The sequence below is a fragment of the Lepisosteus oculatus genome, chromosome 12 (genome assembly GCF_040954835.1).
Source record: "Lepisosteus oculatus isolate fLepOcu1 chromosome 12, fLepOcu1.hap2, whole genome shotgun sequence".
In the NCBI taxonomy this organism is placed as follows: Eukaryota; Metazoa; Chordata; class Actinopteri; order Semionotiformes; family Lepisosteidae; genus Lepisosteus; species Lepisosteus oculatus.
In genome coordinates this window covers 17,951,726-17,972,303 of record NC_090707.1, presented here as the reverse complement: position 1 = coordinate 17,972,303, position 20,578 = coordinate 17,951,726, and the positions used below count along the sequence as shown (strand labels likewise).

The window sequence follows — 20,578 nt, the reverse complement described above, 5'->3', positions numbered from 1 at the left end:
TGCATTAATGTTATAATGATTAATAATTAATATAGATAATTAATGTTTGTATCATGTAAAGGGAAGGATTTATATTTTTCCTAATTTCCTAAGTCGTAATTGGATATTATATACCAAAGGTTAACAGTAATTGAACTGCCCCTTCAAAAAAACATATTATGCGTAAAATACTCGCCTTTATTCATTCATCTTAAATCGATATTTTACATCTAGAAATGTAACAGTTGGCCACGCCCTTTATTTTACTTGTCTAAAATTTAACTGGTCTTAAGGCGTTTGTTTCTCATATATTTTTAGAATTCAAGTATCAGGATAGGAAAACATGCCATACTTCTATTAACATTTAAATTGAATAATTATAAGCATACTGTATGTGTACGATTATACCACAAATTAATCCAAAATGTTACAGATAAACTAACGGATCTTAGGGTAGCAGTTCTTGTGTCCGATATAGGGGAATTCCGAGGTCCAGATAAATATATGTATTTTTATGGCAAGGATGTCTTACTTGTTTCATCAAGCAAAAATTGCTAAAGAATATACACTCTAGAAAAACATACGAAGTTACAATTTTGTATACTGTAAACATGTTCTCATCCATCTGAAAACTACCTATCCTACGAAAATGAAAGTTTCTTCACTGGTTTTCCATTGATAATATGTGGACTGCGGAAGTCTCGGCTCAGGATCCGTTTCACTTCCTGTAGTCTTTTTTTTTTTAAATACGAATGGGGCTTCGTACGTTTGCTCAGACAGTACTGTGCAAGTTTTTTTTTGTAGACTGACATAAACAAATCACAGTTAAAGATCAACTTGCGAAAAGAGAAAAGAGGGATCTTCGATTTTTCTTCGAATTGTTTCTGGGACGAATATGTAAATGGTTTAATGCAAAATGGCTGTTTGTGGTTTATCTGTCTGGGAGAAAGAATTAATCATATGTGGGCAGAGAGTGTGAAATCATTGCTAAATGCGCTCCCAGACAGATACAGTGACTACATCGAAAAGTGGGGCTCATTTGTATTTTGTAGCTTTACAAGAGCTGAACACTCGCTTCATTTTCTGTACAGACTTTTTAAACACTTTTTAAATGTGGATGGACGGATATTGTCGCAAAATGTATTTATCTTTGGCAGTGCTGTGTTCTTTAATTAAAAGCAGCGTTTCTTTCAATCTGGATATAGACGATCCTTCTGTTTACTCTGGTCCTGCTAGGAGCTACTTTGGATTTTCAGTGGATTTCTTCAAGCCAGATGACAGCCAGTAAGTTTCAGAATTTACTTTTTTTAACCCTACAATACACCTTATGACATTAATCAAGTTACCTAAAAGTTCAAAGTAGATATAAACTTGTCTTTATAGTATAAATATAGAATACTGTTGTGTAAGTGTAGCCTGTTTTCTAGGGCAAATTAAAGATAGAAATGAACGATTCAGTTTTGAACACCTATCGTTTACAGCAATAGGGTGTAATTCGAGTTCTTTGATAAAAAAGGAAACCTTAAAACTTTTTGATGTTGTAGTGCGATCTCCTAATCCCCAACTTCCTCAGTATTGTGTTACATTTGGTTTAGGCACCTTAGAAGTATTGGACGTTATTGTCAAATAAGTAAAATGTAACACAGATTTGTTTAAGAAAACATTTTGTTTCCAGGATCTCAATGTTTTTGTTGTGTTTCTCAATAAATTTCTGTACACTCCAAATGGATTTTCATACTTACTTGAATTTAAGCTATTGGATTCAGCTGTGTACTGTTCTTTCTTTTTATTCTGTGAGTTCATCCAATAAAAAAAACAGTAGTTCACAATGGTTTGAGTTCTTGTCAGCAATTTCGAATTCCTTAGTGCTGTATGTTTGTAACAACTTTAAAATTATATAAATTATTAACTATTACATTTTTGGTCAGGCCAGTTACGATCATCAGGACGCTGAGTAGCTTGTAAGGTTTAAGATTCTTTTGGTTTATTTTAATTATTTATATCTTCTTTGTATTTTCTTCATCTTTAGGTTAAACATCTTGATAGGCGCTCCTAAAGCAAATGCGTCTTTTTCAACGCTTGTGGAGAGAGGAGTAGTTTACAGCTGTCCCTGGCAAACAAACACACCGTGTCAGGAATTACAGTTTGACAATACAGGTGAGCTTCATCCTTGACTTCTCAAGGTTTGTTATTTACTATACCATTTGTGTGTCGTATACCTTTACTGGAGCCTGACCGTGCTACTGATCCCCTAACTCAATGTTAGTCTTCCAGCTCATGTCGTCTCAGTGTGCTTTTCTGCAAAGGCAGCTATCCTGATTTGAATAAAATAAATGGAACATAATTATGCTGGTGTTTTATGGAACCACTCGTTCACTTGGAGTAGACCATTGTCCTCAATTCTTCCTGCGAGAGAAAGGTTACAAATGGACTATTTACTGTTTGATTTTATCCACTTCTGTAGTTAATGTGAATAAAATTCAAAAGTGTTTTCAAGAGATGTAGTATAGAACACTTGCCTAAGTACAGTAGCTATTATGAAATATCTAAAATAAGTAAGTTTAATTATAATTGCCTTGAATTAACTCCTATGAACTAAATGCATGCTTATATTCCAGATGCTATGGCTACAGTGTCTAGTTCAGATGTTACTTTTTTTCTACTAAATACATACATTTGTGGTTTTTCAAATTGGCTGCATTATTAAATCCAAAATAATTTCTGACAAAAAAGCAGTATTTTCCATTAAGTACCAAGTGCATTTTAATGTAAATTGTTAATTTGGCACAAAGCAGTTGTACTCTTTATATATAAAAAATAGAGTATATAGTAATGATAGTGTCAAAGGAATATGGGTTATGTTGTATATAGAGCAATAAGTTGCCCCGGATGTACAAAAGCATGGCAGGTTATAAAGATCAGCTTGCTCCACATGTTTTCAATAGGTGTGTTAAATCTAATACTTCACTGAAGTAAGAACCAAGGATTTGTGCTCATGTCAGAACTCATACTGGAATGCAGAAGGAGAATGTTTCAGACATATCTTACTCCAGTGTACTGCTGCCTACAGTGGTGAAATAGCAAGAGGAGTGACTTTACAAACTTACATGAATTGTTAGTTTGTTTAATTTTTGGCCTTGTATTAGTATAGTGTGTGGGAATCTTTACAAGAAACCTCAAAGGGCATGACCTCTGATAACCTCATCATTTTAAGATTTAAATCCTTTTATAGCCATTGCCCTGGTGTTTTTACCCTGCTTTGATAAGCATTCCGACTTCACAAGCATTCCTTCATTCCTTTTGTATGGGATTTGATTTATGGTACATTTGGTTGGCCTGTACAGTATCCGTTAGATTATCATGTGAACAGTAGATCATTGTGGTTCACAATTTAAAGAGTAAGATATCCTTAAAATTGATTTATGAATAGGCCTATCTTAACCTTCTTGCATATATATATACACATTTTTCTTACAATGTAAGAACTCCAATGAAAATAACTTTTAAAAGTGTAGCCTGAAACAGTGGCATTGTTACACACCATGTTTAAATACTGAAAAGAAATGCACTCTGTCAGAAGTGAGTTAAAGAATGTTCAAGAAGTACAAAATATCTCTTTTTGAATTGTTGGTTCAGTATTCTCTGGGGTACCTACAAAAACCTGGGAGGTGTCTAGAGAGAGATTCACCCTTGACTGTGTGTTCCCTCTACTGAAGCTACTTAGAACACATCTGAACACGTCTATCATTTGACGTTTTATTACAGGGCGATGAAGTAATTTTAGACTTATACTTCTATTAGGTAAACACCCAGATTAAACAAGCAATGTGCTGTGTACCTCACAGACAGTTCTAAAAAAAAACCCCAGATGTTTTTTACATCAATCCTACAAGCACACCACTTCAGATCACTTCAAGAAGATTTGATGGTGATTTTTTTCTTAGCCTCCATGCTGTTTTCATTTTTCAGTTATCACACATTGGCCTAACCTAGACTAAATAATACAGGACAAGCCCAGCTCCTCTCAACAGCCAGTGGCAGAAACCGCTGATTAACTCACTGAGCCTAGTTCCCACCACAAAAAAATCTTCTAGCTTTTCTCTTTATTCACTTTATTGTCATTGCTTCCTCTTAGTCTCTTGAATTGAAGATTTTGGCCTGTTTATTTCAGTTGACTAATTTAGTACATTAAAATGAGTTGTACATGGTTTTTTCTTAGGAAACCGTCTGTTGTTCACTGAGTTATGCTCCATTGAATCCCAGTTATTCAGGCTTGTGTCTTACCACATAATCTCTAGAGAGTTGTCCTGTGAGAGCCTCTGATGAGAAAACATTCTGTTACATAGGCTAAGCAAACCTCATTTATATAATTTTTCTTTGGGGGGGGTTAAAGTCAACATCTGTCTTCTTTGAAACCTTTTAACTTTAAAACATGTTTCAGTTTTGTGTGTAGGTAGAACATGTTAGATTATACTGTATTTAGTTCAGAGGCTGCTTGTCATTCAATCTTTCATTGTTCAACACACCAGGTCTGACATTACCGTTTAGATGTAATTTAGTAAGGTCTTTCTCTCTTGAATTGGGTCCAGTCTTATACAAAACGTACTTTCTTGTTTGCTATATCAAATGCATACAGACAGTATGAGCAACTGTCAGCTAGGAAATGAAAGACAGAAGAAGTGTTTTAGAACAAAAGGAGGAAAAGGTCATACACGCCTTTAGAAAAACTTTAGAAATGTTTTTTTATGACTTTTTAAATGCTGCTAGTGTGTGTGTTCACAGAAGTGAGAAGATATTCCCAGAAAAGCAGTTGTTTCCTTTCGTAAACTGTTGAATCATGGTTATTGAGCTGCGATTGTTTTGCACTACCTTCTGCTGTTTTGATAAATGACCACGTCCTCGTCCCCACAGTAGATTTCTTTGTTATGGCAGACCCTGGGTTTCAGTGCAGAGGCTGACTCAATCTAGATTACTGCTGCGTGTTGATGTGGGCTGGAGGACACGCTATAATTAGAGAATGTATAGTAAGATTGTTATTTTTAAGATTTTAAAAATCCCCAGAAATGAAGTGCTGTCGGCTCAGATGCATGTTGTCTTTTGAGCTGATGAACAAGGATACTATGTACTGTACTTTGAACAATGCAGACATCCAGATTTTCCCAAACTTTAACTCTTTGATTAAAAAAGAAAAAAAATAGTTTGAAAAAGCTCCTTGAAGTAAAAAAAAACTTCTGTCCACACAGGATCCTACTAATAAATCCCTTCAAGGAAATGTTTAACTATAGAACTGCTGATATGAAGTTTTGATGGTGTCTGTAACACCAATTTAAGTAAATACTTGAGTGATGCATTTGTTGTGGACATGCTAATTGCAGATTGCCAATTTATTATTCTGGCTACCTCTTCTGCAGCCATTCCATTGCTGTGAGTGGGTGTGTATGCCCACTGAAAAAACATGTTTTCTTTTCCTTTCTTATGGACATAATCATGCATTCAGTTACTGATAACCTAATTTGGAATATGCATGATTTAAAACAGGTGTTAGCCAGTTTGCATTGGCTGACTAAACTTTGATTAAGCATTGTAGCACCCGTAAGTTGTAATAAGAACCTTATTCGAATGTTTTAGGTACTCTCTTACTCTTCAGTTAGTGGCAGAATTTTATGGCACTCATTCTGCCGTAAGGGGTCCAGTGAAGTTTTGAAAAATGCTTTAGAATTTAAGAGGTTCCCTACTGACAAGTATTTGCAAGTTCTGTGTAACTGATTTTATGATCACAGCATCTTGGTACTCTGTCCTTTCCTCTTAAACAATAGGTCAGGACTGTATGCAGTATGTAGCTGTGATTTCAGTGTGTCATTATAAAGGGAAATGAGATGTAACTTAAAAGGAACTATCATCTTCTGCATTATAAGGTCCAGGATTAGACGTCTGTTGTATTTAACATAACTGTGATGCCTGCCAGAGGGGACATACATACTGTAGCTTTTCATGTCAAGTCGCTGTGTAGTTGGAGGACACTGCGTTGAGCAGTGCATGCGTGACTGCAGTAGAGAAAGGGAATGTTCTCAAAAATGTCTTAAACAGTTTAAATAGTTGTGATTTGTGCTTTTAAGCCTTTAAAGGCTGCCAAGAGTCTTCTGATACATTATGCGTCAAAACACTATAGAGTTGGATCTCCTCTAAAAAACATCTCCTTTGGAAGCCAATAAGAAACGCAGAGAATCAGGCCCATTGAAGGAAGGAAGTAATATTGCAGATGAAGAGGCAAGTTGACAAGGCAGATGTTTCCTGTCTTTAAACTATTCTCATGTGGTCTGTAAGGTGCTCTGGATTTTGGAAAAATTACTGTCATGTCAATGTTTATTTTGGGCTTTTTTTTACTGTTCTAGTTGATTTACATTGTGTTAACAGCTTACGTGAATGATAATTATCATTTTATTGCAACAGACCTTTTAAAAAAAACATGGCTGTAGCCTGAATGTTATTTTATGTGTGTTTGTATAAGTTTAAGCTTGTGATGGCCATCGTTTCAAAACAATTCTCACTAACATCTTAACAATAACTGTAATTGTACCGTATATTTTTTTAGAAAATATTTCTGTTGCTTGCTGTGTGTTTTGTTATCATGCTGTCTAAAAAACAGTTCAGGTAGCACATCAGTGACCTGGAAGTAGCATTTTGCATTGCTGTGTTTTTATTTGCTATGTCAGGAATAATTTAACAAAATTTGGTCAGTAGCACATCACAAAGTAGCTACTTGTAACATAAATTACAACATTTTCTCCTCCTGATATGTTGACTGGATAAGGGTTTTATAATGCTGTTTTGCTTTATGGGCTTTGTCAAATAATGTTGCCTCAGCATGTTTAAAGTTGTCCTGCTTTAACTAGACCTCCAGACAACTGGGCTCTGTTGGAACAAGCCTTTGTATTTTGCACATTAGATGCAAGGTTCACTCCTATGTATGAAATCTCTTTGAAACTATTTGAAATTTAGCCAGGATTGTAACTAAATAATCAATTACAAATTGTCAAGCTCACAAAGGATTATTAAAATGACTACTCTCATTAATGGTGAATTGTGTGCTTTAATGTGCAATATCATATTTTGAGTAGTATAAACTTATTTTGGTTTGTAAACCTGATATATAATAATGGGTGATACTTAACATTTACATTGAAATATGAAGTATGTTCGGTAGGCTATTTGCTCGGATATAGTGTACATATATATAGCCGTCTCCTTTATAACTCTAAAGGTTTGATTGTTAGTGGCCAATTGATGAGGATAAGGTTCTCATCCAGCCATTTCTTGAATGATGCCAGGATATCATTCACCAACATGGTTGATGGGATAAAATAACGTATTTTAAGCCTAGAAATGTATCTTGTCGTTCTTGCTTCACCATAACTGGAAGATGAAAATGATGTCGCTTGATCAGAAATACTTTTTCCATAGGTTATTTTTTACAACTTGGTACTTCACATTTTATTTACAGTATATAGTTTGTTTCTAGTTTCTGCTATTTTTGTACATTAAATGTCATGCACCAGGTGTTTAGCCAGCTTTTTGTCTGTTGTTCTTGCCTATTCTTTTGCACCTCATCTTATTTTGAGATCATCTGTGAACTTGACTAGTTTACTTTATATACCAGAGTCTAGGTCATTGATATACAGTAACAGCGTCAGTGGCCTTAATATAGACTCCTGATGTACTCTGCTAATTATACTGTATGATCAAAGTTTGAGATTTCAACCCTTAATCTGGCTTTATCCAAAACTATCAGCATTTCTACCTCCAGATATCTTCCTATACATTCCAGTTATAAGTAGAAATAGCTTTAAGTATTTAGTTTTCCTTCATGTCTTCCAGTTTTCCTTCTTGAGGATTTTTGGGAGCTCACCTTCGTGGTTGTTTCTAAACAGCTCAAAATTTTCATGTTTTATTTTTTCTCTGTTGGTTGTAAATTACAGTATTTGCCTACGCATTTTTCTCTTTGTATATAGAGCGTGTGGGCTTTTCTGCATGGCAGTGCTTTCTCAAATAGGTTATCTGTTTAGATTCAATTTAACTGCCCGTCAATCATTCTTAGATGACAGGAAAGGAATCGATGGCTCTCCAATGGAATTCAAATCCAGCCAGTGGTTTGGAGCCACTGTGCGGTCAAGTGGTGACCAGATATTGGTAAGTCTCAGTTTCTGTTGTCTCCCCCTGGTTCCCTCTAACTGTTTAAATCAGTGATATGATGTGAGACTTTACTTTACTTCTGGCTGTAGTGCACCTTGTAATTTAGGTTGTTAAAAGCAGGCAGTGTTTAGGTTCAACTGAGCACACTAAGCCATTGGTAATCTTTCTTCTTTTTGAATTAATGAACATTTTTTGCTGTATTCTGTATTCATAAGTCTACACAAGAATTAGGCTTTAAATACATCCAACGCTGTTAACATTTTTTTTATTTCTAGGCATGTGCTCCACTCTATCAGTGGAGGACATTTGGGAATGCAGAAAGAGAGCCCGTTGGAACCTGTTTCCTGAAAAAAGGAGGGCGAATAGTGGAATACTCACCTTGTCGAACAGGTAATGCACTCCTGTGGTTTGCTTATTAGACATCGTTAAATATTAAGCCCTTGGGAGCTGTCTTAGCAAGATAGTGTGTTGTAATGTTCATTGTTGAAGTCAAAGTGATTAAATGAAAAGAATCTACAGTTGCTTACCAAAGTATCGGGACCTCATTTATTACATGTGTACTCACTAATGTCTTATTTAGTAAAAATTGTTAATTAAACTGTGATTACCGTTATTGGTTACTATTTCAAAATGACAAGCAGTAGTTCACTTTGGAGGCAAATTAACTGAATTCTGTCAGAAATGTCCCAGTTCCAATATCTGCAGTTCAGTCGATACAGTATCTTTGCATGTTCTCACACGGTATTATCATACTTCATTTAATACAGTGAACCTTGCCTTGGTGTTATTTATTTACTTATTTATTTCAATGATTTCAATGTTTCCAAAGGGTATTTATTTTGCGTAGTATCAGGATTGGGTTTAAAGGTTCTGTGTGAGTTTTGCCCTCCAAATTTAGCTAAGGTTTACAGTATTGTTAATCCAGAAAGAAAAATATTTAGTTGGACCTACCTTGATTTTGAAAGAGTTCATGTGTTCTGAAAGGTGAAATACTGTTGCACTGTTCCGATGGTTTAAGCTCTGTGAGGTGCAACAACTGACTAACTTATCATTTTACGTATTAGTTTAGGTTTCTTTCACAATGTAATTATTAGTAATTGACATTTAGAACATTGTGAAATGTAAATGAGAGTTGAGAAAAGGTATATTATTCATACTGAATCATAGCAGAGGATTTTTACTGGTTTGTGAAAGCCTGTAATGTCCACTTAGTGTAGCCAACACCCATAATTGACCATAACACATATGCTGTGTTTCACAAAAAGAAATACTTTTTTCCTGGGGGAGGCTTAAACAGGATTTGTTCACCATGAACTTTAAATATGACTTCAGTTTTCAGTGAAAGTTTAGTAAATCTGATTTCACAGAATCTAACACTACTATTGTACCTTTCTGTTAAGCATAATAGAAGGAGGAGAATTTTTTACATGACGTTTGTCCCTGCTCTTTTGTGGTGCTTATTAAAGTGGGCATCAAACTGCATTTTAAGGAATTTGTTGTTTCCTGTTTGAAAACCAGTTTCCGTCTAATAAGTCTCAAGAATCTATTTTCCACATAATCTAATTTGACAGATTTCAGTTGAGAGGTGTGAAGACTATAGTCCTAAGTATCTTGGTCACTCATTTTTCTTTTGGAATATGGTTAAAAAATTCCTTGTCAAATACCTTTATTCAGGACTGATTTTGCCTTCGTGCAGTAACTGTAACATATGCTAAAGGCAAACTTGCTAGCACCATGTCTTTCTAAGACATATTTGATTTTTTTATTTTGTTTCTGCTTTGCCTAACTGTAAGTTTGTATACTTGTTCCAGCCTTGGGCAACCCTGAAGGACAAGGATTTTGCCAGGCAGGATTCAGCATAGACTTTGTAAAGGTATGGAATGTTTCACAATGCAACATAGCCTCAGGACTCTCTTGCTTTAACCAGACTCTATCATGTGTCTTGTGCCATTTTCTAGTTATTTCTTATGACGTAAGCATGTAAAAATGGCTGTTTTCCTCATATCAAAGTAGTTTCCAACATTTGTTATTTTAACCTCATTCCTCAAAATTAATTTGCCCATTGTCAGAACTGTTTAATCTTAAAAATGGAACTCAATGAACATTCTCCATTCCAACATTTGTCTTTTTTATGTTTTTAGCAGAATAACCGTGTGGTTGTTGGAGGACCTGGTAGCTTTTATTGGCAAGGTAATACATTATAATAATAATTGCTTACACTTACTGTATATAGTGCTTTTCTGGACACTCCAAAGTGCTTTGGTAGTAGGGACTCCCCTCCACCACCAATGTGCAGCCCCACCTGGATGATGCGACAGCAGCCACAGCTCGCCAGAACCCTCACCACACATCAGCTATCAGTGGGGAGGAGAACTGACTAATGAAGCCAATTAATAGATGGAGATTATTAGGAGGCCATGATTGGTAAGGGCCAATGTGAATTTGGCCAGGACGCCAGGGTTATACCCCTACTCTTTTTCGAGAAACGCCCTGGGATTTTTAATGACCACAGAGAGTCAGGACCTGGGTTTTACATCTCAACCGAAGGACAGTGCCTGTTTACAGTATAGTGTCCCCGTCACTATACTGGGGCATTAGGACCCACATGGACTGCAGTGTGAGCGCCCCCTGCTATCTGCACTTACACCTCTTCCAGCAGCAACCTAAGTTTTTCCCAGGAGGTCTCCCATCCAGGTACTGACCAGGCTCACACCTGCTTAGCTTCAGTGAGTTGCCAGTTGTGAGTTGCAGAGTGATATGGCTGCTGGCTGCTGACATTAAAGAACATATCTTTATTAAGTCGTTCAAGCAAGGTAGATTTTTAAAGTAAAAGGTTTAGACAGGCACCGCCAGTGATGCTGCTTGCTCAGAGTGCAAGTTGAGCTCTGTGCTCCAAATGGTGATGGTTTGATTGTGGTCATTTGGCTAACCAGCTGTAACCTGGCAGCAGCATACAAGTAACAGCATGCCACCGGGCTGGGTTGGAATTATTCGTCAAGGTTTTTGTGAAACAGTGACCCCTGTGGCCTGTTGGGCAACTGCAGGAACGCAGTGATGTTAGTAAAACATGCTTCTCTGCTTCTATTTGATGTTAACAAAGGTACCATGCAGTTGGCGCTATAGTAAAAGCTGAATAGCTGTAACTGTTGAGCATATTGGAGGACTCTACAGGCCCCTTAATCTTCCCATGCAGTAAAGGAAACATCCTTGAGCTCAAGTTTGAAGCAATTGGGGATTTCAGATTAATTTAAAAAAGGAGTTGTTTTTCAGTCTGTACTACCCATCCAAGTGAATAATTAAAATGTTTTGTGTTGAAAGTTCTGAGAATATGAATGCACAAATCTTAAAACTGCAGAAGGAATAAGAGCCAGGTGAAATTTCAGGATCTGGTCTTACCTGTGATAACATAAATGAAATGTTGGCTGGTGTTCAAAAACAAGATCAAGTCAGATCTAGAACTCCAAGAAGGCCTTAAAACCTACTGTTTTTAACTGCTTACAATATTAAACCTTTGGTATTATTCACAATGTCTGCCTTAAAAGCCCAACAAGATAATATCCTGCTTTTTTATTGTTTTATTCAAATCATATATTTGCCCCCCATAATGCTGTTTATTAGATCACTAGTGCAGCACATAATTATGCTCACTTAACAAAATTGTAAGAGGTAGAAGTGGCATTGACCTGATATTGTAATATATAAATTCAGCTTTATGTGTTTTGTTACACTGTGACCTGAAAGAAAGAGTTGTGCACTGTAGCTTTCAGTATTTGCAATGCTACCTTCATCCTTTTTTTAACACATCAGCTCTTTAGGAGAGCAACATCATACTGGGAGAAGAACTTCTAATAAATCCCAGAAAAAAGAATTAAATCAAAAGATGTAACAGAAAATACACTTTGAATTAACCATAAAACCATAATACTACCTTAATTGTAAGTAAGATCAGTTTATGTTCATCTCTATTCTTGTACCGGGTTCATCATCACTATCAGGTCATACAAGGTGGTCTTTAAGATTCACGAGTGAACATGAGTGTACATTGTTTGGCCTTCTTATGATTTGCTGTGCGCACTTTAATTATTGTGGATTAATTTATTTTTAAATGCTTCTGAGATTTCCAGCTAGACCTCTGTAAATATTCTTAACAGATAAAAGTCATTTGCTGTATATCCTTTTGGTTTCCCACTATTTTGAAAGAATACAACCCTGACCACTTTTTAGTACTGAAGAATTGTAGGAATCAATTGAGACATCACTAAACCACCTTCATCTCTGGCTTTGGTTCATGAAAGACCCAAAACGGTGCTTGGAAAAAAGTTCATTTAAATGCTTATCATTCATGTAGCAAATGAGTTGTCCCTTTGTTTATGTATCTATAGAGTTATTTTTCTTCTGTGCCTTTCGGTACCTACAAAAGTGTTTTTGTCAATGTTTCTTTCATTCCTTCAGGTCAGCTGATCTCTGATGAGATTTCTGAAATTATAAACAACTACAAACCTGATTACTTCATAACATACAAGAATCAGCTTGCAACAAAAACAGCCAGTGCCCAGTTTGATGACAGCTATTTAGGTAAGGGATTTTGTTTTAAATGTCATTTTAAGTTTTGTTTACATTTTTGGCATTGTATCCTAATAGCATAACATGCTGTTTAAACCAAAGTGTGGGGTATTTTTGGAGCTGTGGGCCATTCTCATTGTTCAGAGTATAAACAAAGAGAAAGATGTACACACTAATATTTGCTTTAGCAGACTAAGCCTATGCCCTGTTTATTTTTCCTTATGAAATGTGAACTGCATGATAATTCACCAGTTAACTGTACTTTTTCTACAGTACTGATTCCATAAAGTTTTGTATATTGGGGATGAAAGCTGTATTATTCCCTACCAATATGTGTTCTAAATGTTTTTTGATTGTACCATTAAAGTCTTGTGTCAAGAAATAAAAAAAAGTTATTTAATTTTGTTTCACATGTATGTCTTGTTCTGCAGAACTACAATTTGCTTTGTTCTTCAGAATTTGGGTCCTTCATAATTACAGTTCTGCTCTGCTGTTTTTTTTAGGTTACTCTGTGACTGTTGGAGATTTTAACAATGATGGAACAGATGGTGAGATTTCTCTTCTACAACAGATATAAAATATGAAAACTGTATGCAAGTCGATTTAGGTATCAGTGTTGCCAATTTAAGGAAGACCAGAAAAAATCTGTTTCTATTAATAGAACACCTATAAACTGTAATTTGAAAGATGAAAGCTAATATGACTGTTCCTCAGACAACACTGGTGAGTTATGGAAAAATAGTAAACATTTAGGAATGTAATTAAGACTAGGAGTCTTTTATGTGGTAGTGTTTGAAGTTGGTGAGGTAGTGACATTAGCGCCTTTACAGGTTTGGAGTCTGATAAGTCATCATGTATGATAAGCATTTGTTCTTTAGTTAGAGGTTTTATAGTAATTACTTTTAATGATTTTCATTTTTTGTCAAGGAAAAAAGGAAGCTTTACAATTTCTCCCTTGTTATAGTTCATGGCCAAAACCAAGTCATTCAGAGAGTTTTTATTTTTCATTTCACACATCTTATCTCCTTAATGAACTTTGAGTTTCAGTTGGTAAGGCCGTATACTAGTATTTGTCAGTGGTGCTTTAGTGTCTTGTAAAGACTGCATTCAACAACACTACGATTTTTTTTCTGAATATTACTTTATGAAAGTACCTTCGTTTTTCACCATTATGTTCCTTAAGATAAGACGGGGCTCAATAACAGTACCCTCCATCTTGCTTCTTTCTACAGATTTTGTCACAGGAGTTCCTAGAGGTGCAAAGGCTCTTGGATATGTAAGTATACTTTGCTTTATAGAGCAAACGTTTAACCTTTTTAGGAAAAAAAAAGCTCACATAATAATCTGTTTTTGTGTGCAGGTTACCATTTTAAATGGAAAAAACATGGAATCAATGGTTAATTTCACCGGCGAACAGGTAGATTCCTTCTTTCTTGTTTGCTTTATGTTTATCTTTTAAGGTGATTAGCTTTTTTAAATTCTCCACATAAATTATTTACAAACAGATATGTGAAATAAGTTGTACATGATGTAATTAAGAGAAACTTGGGAACAGTTTCTCTGGCAACACAACACTAACATGTTACAAGTTTTTAAGTGAAACTGTAAAGCAAAAACATATTACAATGTAACATTTTGTATGATTTAAGCAGGAAGTTTGTCTGGATTATTATTTTAATTTGAATGATGGATTAAGTAAACATTTTGGGGTTCTAGCTTCTCCAAAACATTCAAGTTTAATTAATCCATCATAATTTGAGACGGAAAATCTGCATTGAATACTTTTAATATTTCATTCTAGTACTATACTACACATTCGGTGTTGGTTAATCTGATTGATAATATTATACTTTTAAAAAACATGAAAGTTTGCTTTTTTTCTGTGAAATATGTATTTATCACTGTATGCCTATCCTTCAAGGTCATCCAGACTAAATATGCATATATAATTGATAGGCAAGTGCGACACAATGTTATTGTGGTTTCAGCCTTTTTTTTAATGGCATTTTATTTACAAGCCAGGAGTTCATGTCCTAAATCCACTTCCCCATCTGGAACTCATCAACACAGCCCTGTCAGCACAAACATTACAGAAAAGCAGAAAGGAAAGAAGAGTGCACAGTCAGCATGTGGCTCTCTGAGCCCAGGGGTTGAAGCAGTTTGGCTGGGGAAAGGAATTACTGGGAGCTGAGGGATAGCAAAAGCTTCAGTCTGATTGGCTGACGTACATTTTCATGTTCTCTGGAAAGTGGCTGGTCACTTCTTGAACAGAGGTGCCTGTACTGTATCAGACACCACAGCAACGCTGCTGCAATATACAACATTTCCCAGACATTGAAATAGAACTGCGATAAAATGTAAAGATCAAGAGATTTTTTTGTTGCTGTCTTTTGAGTAATTTTCCCACTATAGAATAATCCATGAATGTTCAGAAAGCCTTTATGTATACTGTAATGGTATTACTCGATGACAGACATTTTTTGTTGATTCTTTGAGTAGAGAGGAGTGAGGAGGATGTAGACTTATACAGTATGCTTACACTCATATACAACATCTCTCTATGCTATTTCAAGTTGCATGGCTTAAGGTTGAATTCATTTTCTTCCTATAGTGGTCTTCTAGACTTAACATAGAAAATGGCACCAGGGTTATCCACTGCAAATTATTCTTCATTAATATGAAGCTTGAAACATTCACTGCGTCTCCCAGCCCCAACCAAGCTGGGTTTTGTACAAGTCACATGTTTACTGCAAATCATAGGTTTCAGATAGTTATTATGGTTTAACTCTGCTTTATAGTTGTGAGTGGCTCAGTTTATCATTTGTGTAGCCTAGTTTACTATATAGTACACATACAGAGAAAAGGATTGATAGAGGTGTTCTGATAACTAATGACTTTTTTCATTCTTCACCTCCAAACATGTGTCTCCGGCCTTATATCAGTGTTATAATGCATAAGAATAAGCTTTTTACTTGTTATCTGAAGGGGTAAGGACAAAACCTGTTAAAAAATGAAAAATGCTGCATGAAAGCCATAATATGTGTTGACATGACTGCAAAGCAAAACAGACTAGAGTTTTAACAGGCCATGGCTTTTGTGGAGACATTGTTTCAGTTCAAATGCAGAGGGTGGAAGCTAATGGGTCTGTAGGAATGATTAGAATGCACAGAACTGGCACAGTGGTAACTGTGATTTAAGTTTTTAGGAATTTATAATTGTTATTATTGTTGTTGCCATTGCTGTTCTGGGAATAAAACAGTAATTCTAGGGAATATAGTACTCTGAACAAATCCATGGCTAAATTCATTCTTAATTTGTTTAATAGATGGCTGCTTACTTTGGTCATTCCGTGGGTGCAACTGACATCAATAATGATGGGTAAGAATTGTGTGTAAATCTAATTCAAAGGGCTTCAAAAGAAAAGTAATATATGATGTAATACAATAAAAAAGACCATATAGTGCTTGTAATGTTTTCTTGTAGCTTTTTCTGAAGCATAGAAACCTGTATTAAAGGAGAACTGTAGTCCCAATTTCTCAGACGCTTATTAAATCTCGGTAAAAAAAAACTGATGGTGTTGCAAATTTTCACAAATTCTGAATTATGTACGAAATCGTAAACTCTGTGAATGTTTGTAGAGTCTCCATGTTGTCACAAAACACTGGAACAAGAGTCTGCGCGAATTGTGATGTGAACCAGCCCTTCATGTCACTGGAAGTTTTGTTGCCTCATTCTGAATTGCATACAATGACAGCAATATGGCTCTGCATATACCCGGAAATTTGATCTATTTTGTGATGTAAATTGGAGGATTACATGTTATTCTGTACATTATACTTTCATTGCAGTTTAAAATGCATTCATCTTTGCCGATATTTTTCCTACCCCAAAATATAGAAATAGTCTTGCAGCTTGCCTTTAAAAATAGGTATTTGTGAACTTGGAAAATGTCTTTGTCCAGTCTGTTCCCTTCTGATGTGAAACCTTTTCTTCGTCATGCCAAAACATATTCAGTTTGCAGTGGACTTATTAATACACTATAAAACTGCATTAAAACAACATAAAAGCAGTTTTGGTGTACACAATATTTAATAAGTACAGGCTATGACGTGAGCTCTCGGATAACTAAAATGAAAACTTAATTTCCTTCATGCTCTGCGCAAACTGCTGATAGACTTTCTTTGCAGTTTTGTAGATCTATTTATTGGAGCCCCTCTCTTCATGGACCGAGGCTCAGATGGGAAACTAAGAGAGGTTGGCCAGGTCTATGTGTATATGGGAAAGGGTCAGTTCACATTCCCTAAACTGCAGAAGCTGACTGGCACTGAAATCTACTCCCGATTTGGCAGCGCCATCACTCCTCTTGGAGACCTTGACATGGATGGATTTAACGGTACCAGATTAGTGTGAATTAAAGCCTGCCTCCATCTTTGTTTGTTTTTTTGGTAAAGGGAAAAACCAAATCAAATATGTAGCTTGTTTTATGGATTCCCAGGATAGTTTTTTCACCTGAGGAAAATAATTCCTTAGGAGGGTTTTGCATTCAGTTTAATATGAAGCGTATAATTTTTTTTCTGGTTTTGTGTGGCAACATTAATAACATTAAAAATAAAGGTAAAATGACGTTAAATGGCATGTTGCTGTTCAGAAAAAAACATTAAGAGGCAGAAAACATCAGTTTGCCAGAATGACTGTTCATTAAATGTGTTATTCATTAAATGGAACACAATGTGTGGTTTAAGAAAGTAAGAAAGTAAGGCATCTTGTTTTGTATTTCAATTTTAGATATTGCAATTGCTGCTCCCTATGGAGGGCCTGACCGCAGGGGCCTTGTTTACATCCACAACGGAAGAGCTACAGGCCCTGATCCCTCTGCATCCCAGGTCCTAGAAGGGAAATGGGCTTCTACTTCCATGCCGCCCAGCTTTGGCTACTCAATGCATGGTGCCACGGACATAGATTTAAATGGGTACCCAGGTACAGTATGTCTGGTTTACCATAATGGGTGCTTTCCCTTATTTTTCCCTTATTTTTGCATTATTCATCTTGTAGAAGTGATATGCAGTGATAAGCAATAATAAAAAATAGCACACTTTCAAACAGATGCATTCTTAATCTAATGTATCTAACGGATCAGGTTAGGCAAAAAGAAAGCCTGACCCACACCCAAAGTAGTATTATTCCTTACACTTATATAGCGCTATTGTGGACATCTCTACCCAAAGTGCTTTATAGGTAATAGGGACTCCCCTCTAACTTCCCCAATTCATGTTCAGCCCAGCCAGGACACAAAGGTAATGCCCTGGGCTTTTTAATGACCATGGAAAGTTAGGGGCTGGGTTTAACATCGTTATGCAAAACATGTTGCTTTCATTACAGTATAGTTTCCCCATCACTATGCTGGGGCGCTAGGACCCACAGACTGTGGGGAGAGCGCTCCATATTAGTCCCACTAACACCTCTTCCACCTGCAACCTTAGCTTTCCCAGGAGGTCTCCCATCCAGGTACAGGCCAGTCTCACACCTGCTGAGCTTCAGTGGGTTGCAAGTTGTGAGTTGTAGGGTGTTATAGCCGCTTGCTATTACACATATGTTCTGAGATTTAACACTAAATGTGCATTTTAACCATTAAGCAGCCCCTCAAACCTTTAAAACTTGGGAAGGGCATGAGTCTCTCTCGCGTTAGAAACAAGATTAAACAAGTTACTTCCACCTGCAGGAGAGGCCTGGATTTTTCTTTACACATAATAAGCACATTATTAAATCTGCAAATGCAAACACTACCAGAACGAAGAAGGAACGTTTTTATTTCCTTTTTTTTTTAAGCTGACTGAATGTGATCTCGGCCTGGCTGGGGGTGGGGATTTTTCTCAACTTCACATCACATTTTTTCAGTCGGATGGGGACCGTGATGAATTATTTTCTTTACTCTCTGTTATGTTAGAAAAAAAGATATAAATACAGTTTTTTTCTAAATGTTCAATTTGCAGGAATTGTAGTCTTTTACAGCTACTCTATTTGCTTTTAGCAGAGTGAAAACAGTTTATGAATGTTGTGCACACAAATTTTGTATAATTAAAAGGTTATGTAACACACAATAAAAAAAGGTATTGTTTTATTGATGTGAAACTAAACTTCTGAATTTTTAATGACTAATGAATTTTAGCAAAAGAATCGGTAAAGCTTGATGGATTCACAGAAAACAATAATTACATCTAGAGATCCCCATACCGGGTTGTTAGGTTGAATGTTTTTGTGTTCTCTTGTTTTTTGTAGACTTGATTGTTGGTGTTTTTGGAGCAGATAAGGCAGTACTATACAGGTACTGATAAACCTTTTTAATCTTTCTTTAAGATGCATATTTGTGTTTTACTGTTTCTAAACATCTTTGTCTTCACTGTAATTTGCGCCATGTCATTAGTCAATTGTCCAAAAAAATTGCCAAGTGGTGGCACACAATTGGCTGAATGCCACTGAAGCTGAGTGGGCATTAGGTGGGTAGTTGGAGTTTCCTGGTGCCTGAAAACCTTCAGTGATGTCAGGGAGAGTTGCGCTGTTTCTTCAGTTTGCACTAACTCTTCCTTTATGATACCGTTGGTCACATGACAAATAGGTTTGACACGTTTGTTGGAGATACATGTCTATAAAGAAAATATTTTTTTTCAGTGTAGCATTTTAGAATCGATCTTTCATTTTTCATCTCTTATGTTGTTCTGCCAGTACCTGTGTTTCTTGTCAAAATGATTTCCTCTTTCAAAACGGTCCAACAATTTCTATCTGCAGATAGCATTAGCATCCAGATAGAAATTGTTGATGGTTGGTGTGCAGCTGATTAATGTATTACTATTCTGTTTTGCATAGTATTACATTTGAAAGTTAATAATTTGTGGTTTCACCCTCCATTCTTCTCACACACACCAAATGCAAGTGGATGTGCATGGTGCATAAAATAATGCACATTAAGATGACATTATTAAAATATAAAATATCATAAGATTATTTGAAATTAAACACTTATCCTTTTAGATGTTTTTACCTTGTCTTTTAAAAAACATGCATGTATGTTGTGAGATTTGTCATGTTCTTCGTAAATAGAAATGCCATGGCAGATGCATATTATTTAGTCTAAGGTATGTTTCTTACAGTGTCATATACATTAACATGCCTGTATGACTGTGAATGACAAGGCTCCTATGCATGATAAAACTGAATTTTGTGTGTGACCTGGTAGTTAGATTAGAGTTAGTATTACATTTTTGACTGTCTTAGTCCCAACTGTATTTCATTGCTTTTGTAAGTTTTGGTATTTGCCGTATATTTAATCTGTTGACAGAGCAAGACCAGTTATAAGTGTAAACGCTACACTCGATATCAACCCCCTAATTGTCAACCCAGAGGATAAAAGCTGTTTGTTACCTGATTCTTCAAAAAAAGTGTCATGGTAAGTCTTTCTGATGAGGGAGCTATTATAATAAGCAGCTGCACAGATCACTGTTATCACAAATCAAGAAGGAGTATTTAGCTCAAGTGTTTTTAATCTGCAAATTACAGTTGTAAGGCTTTTTGGTTTAAAAAAAGGTTTTGTGTCCCATTGTACTAAAAATATTTTTATATGACATTCAATTTTGGAAGATAATGATAATGACAATTATGAGATTTAACTGTCATTTTAGAAAATACATACATTTTCTAGAAAATACCTGTGGGAATCAGATGTTATTGATCAGAATAATGCTGACTACTAATAATTCTTTTTGTATTTATCATTACTGATTAGTAAGTCTTATATTCTGTGACATATAAAACAGCAGCCTGAGTTTTTATCAGAGCTTCCTAAACCCAGTTT

General features: G+C 35.8%; 1 protein-coding gene across 2 annotated transcripts in view; it reads left to right on the top strand.

The window, feature by feature from the left end:
* The first annotated feature begins 703 nt into the window (after positions 1–703).
* Positions 704–20,578, top strand: part of itgav (integrin, alpha V) — a 34,614-nt gene continuing 14,739 nt past the window's right edge. The window contains exons 1-15 of one of the 2 annotated variants that reach the window (XM_015358957.2): positions 704–1,263; positions 2,009–2,136; positions 8,075–8,166; positions 8,445–8,559; positions 9,981–10,042; positions 10,314–10,359; positions 12,622–12,744; positions 13,236–13,280; positions 13,965–14,008; positions 14,093–14,149; positions 16,058–16,110; positions 16,920–17,125; positions 17,518–17,709; positions 19,009–19,054; positions 20,066–20,173. In XM_015358957.2, the coding sequence (XP_015214443.2) occupies positions 1,091–1,263; positions 2,009–2,136; positions 8,075–8,166; positions 8,445–8,559; positions 9,981–10,042; positions 10,314–10,359; positions 12,622–12,744; positions 13,236–13,280; positions 13,965–14,008; positions 14,093–14,149; positions 16,058–16,110; positions 16,920–17,125; positions 17,518–17,709; positions 19,009–19,054; positions 20,066–20,173 (1,490 nt within the window). In that variant the 5' untranslated portion in view covers positions 704–1,090. Of the gene's footprint in view, positions 1,264–2,008; positions 2,137–8,074; positions 8,167–8,444; positions 8,560–9,980; positions 10,043–10,310; positions 10,360–12,621; positions 12,745–13,235; positions 13,281–13,964; positions 14,009–14,092; positions 14,150–16,057; positions 16,111–16,919; positions 17,126–17,517; positions 17,710–19,008; positions 19,055–20,065; positions 20,174–20,578 lie in introns of both variants that reach the window. The other variant, XM_006636570.3, reaches the window with a different exon arrangement.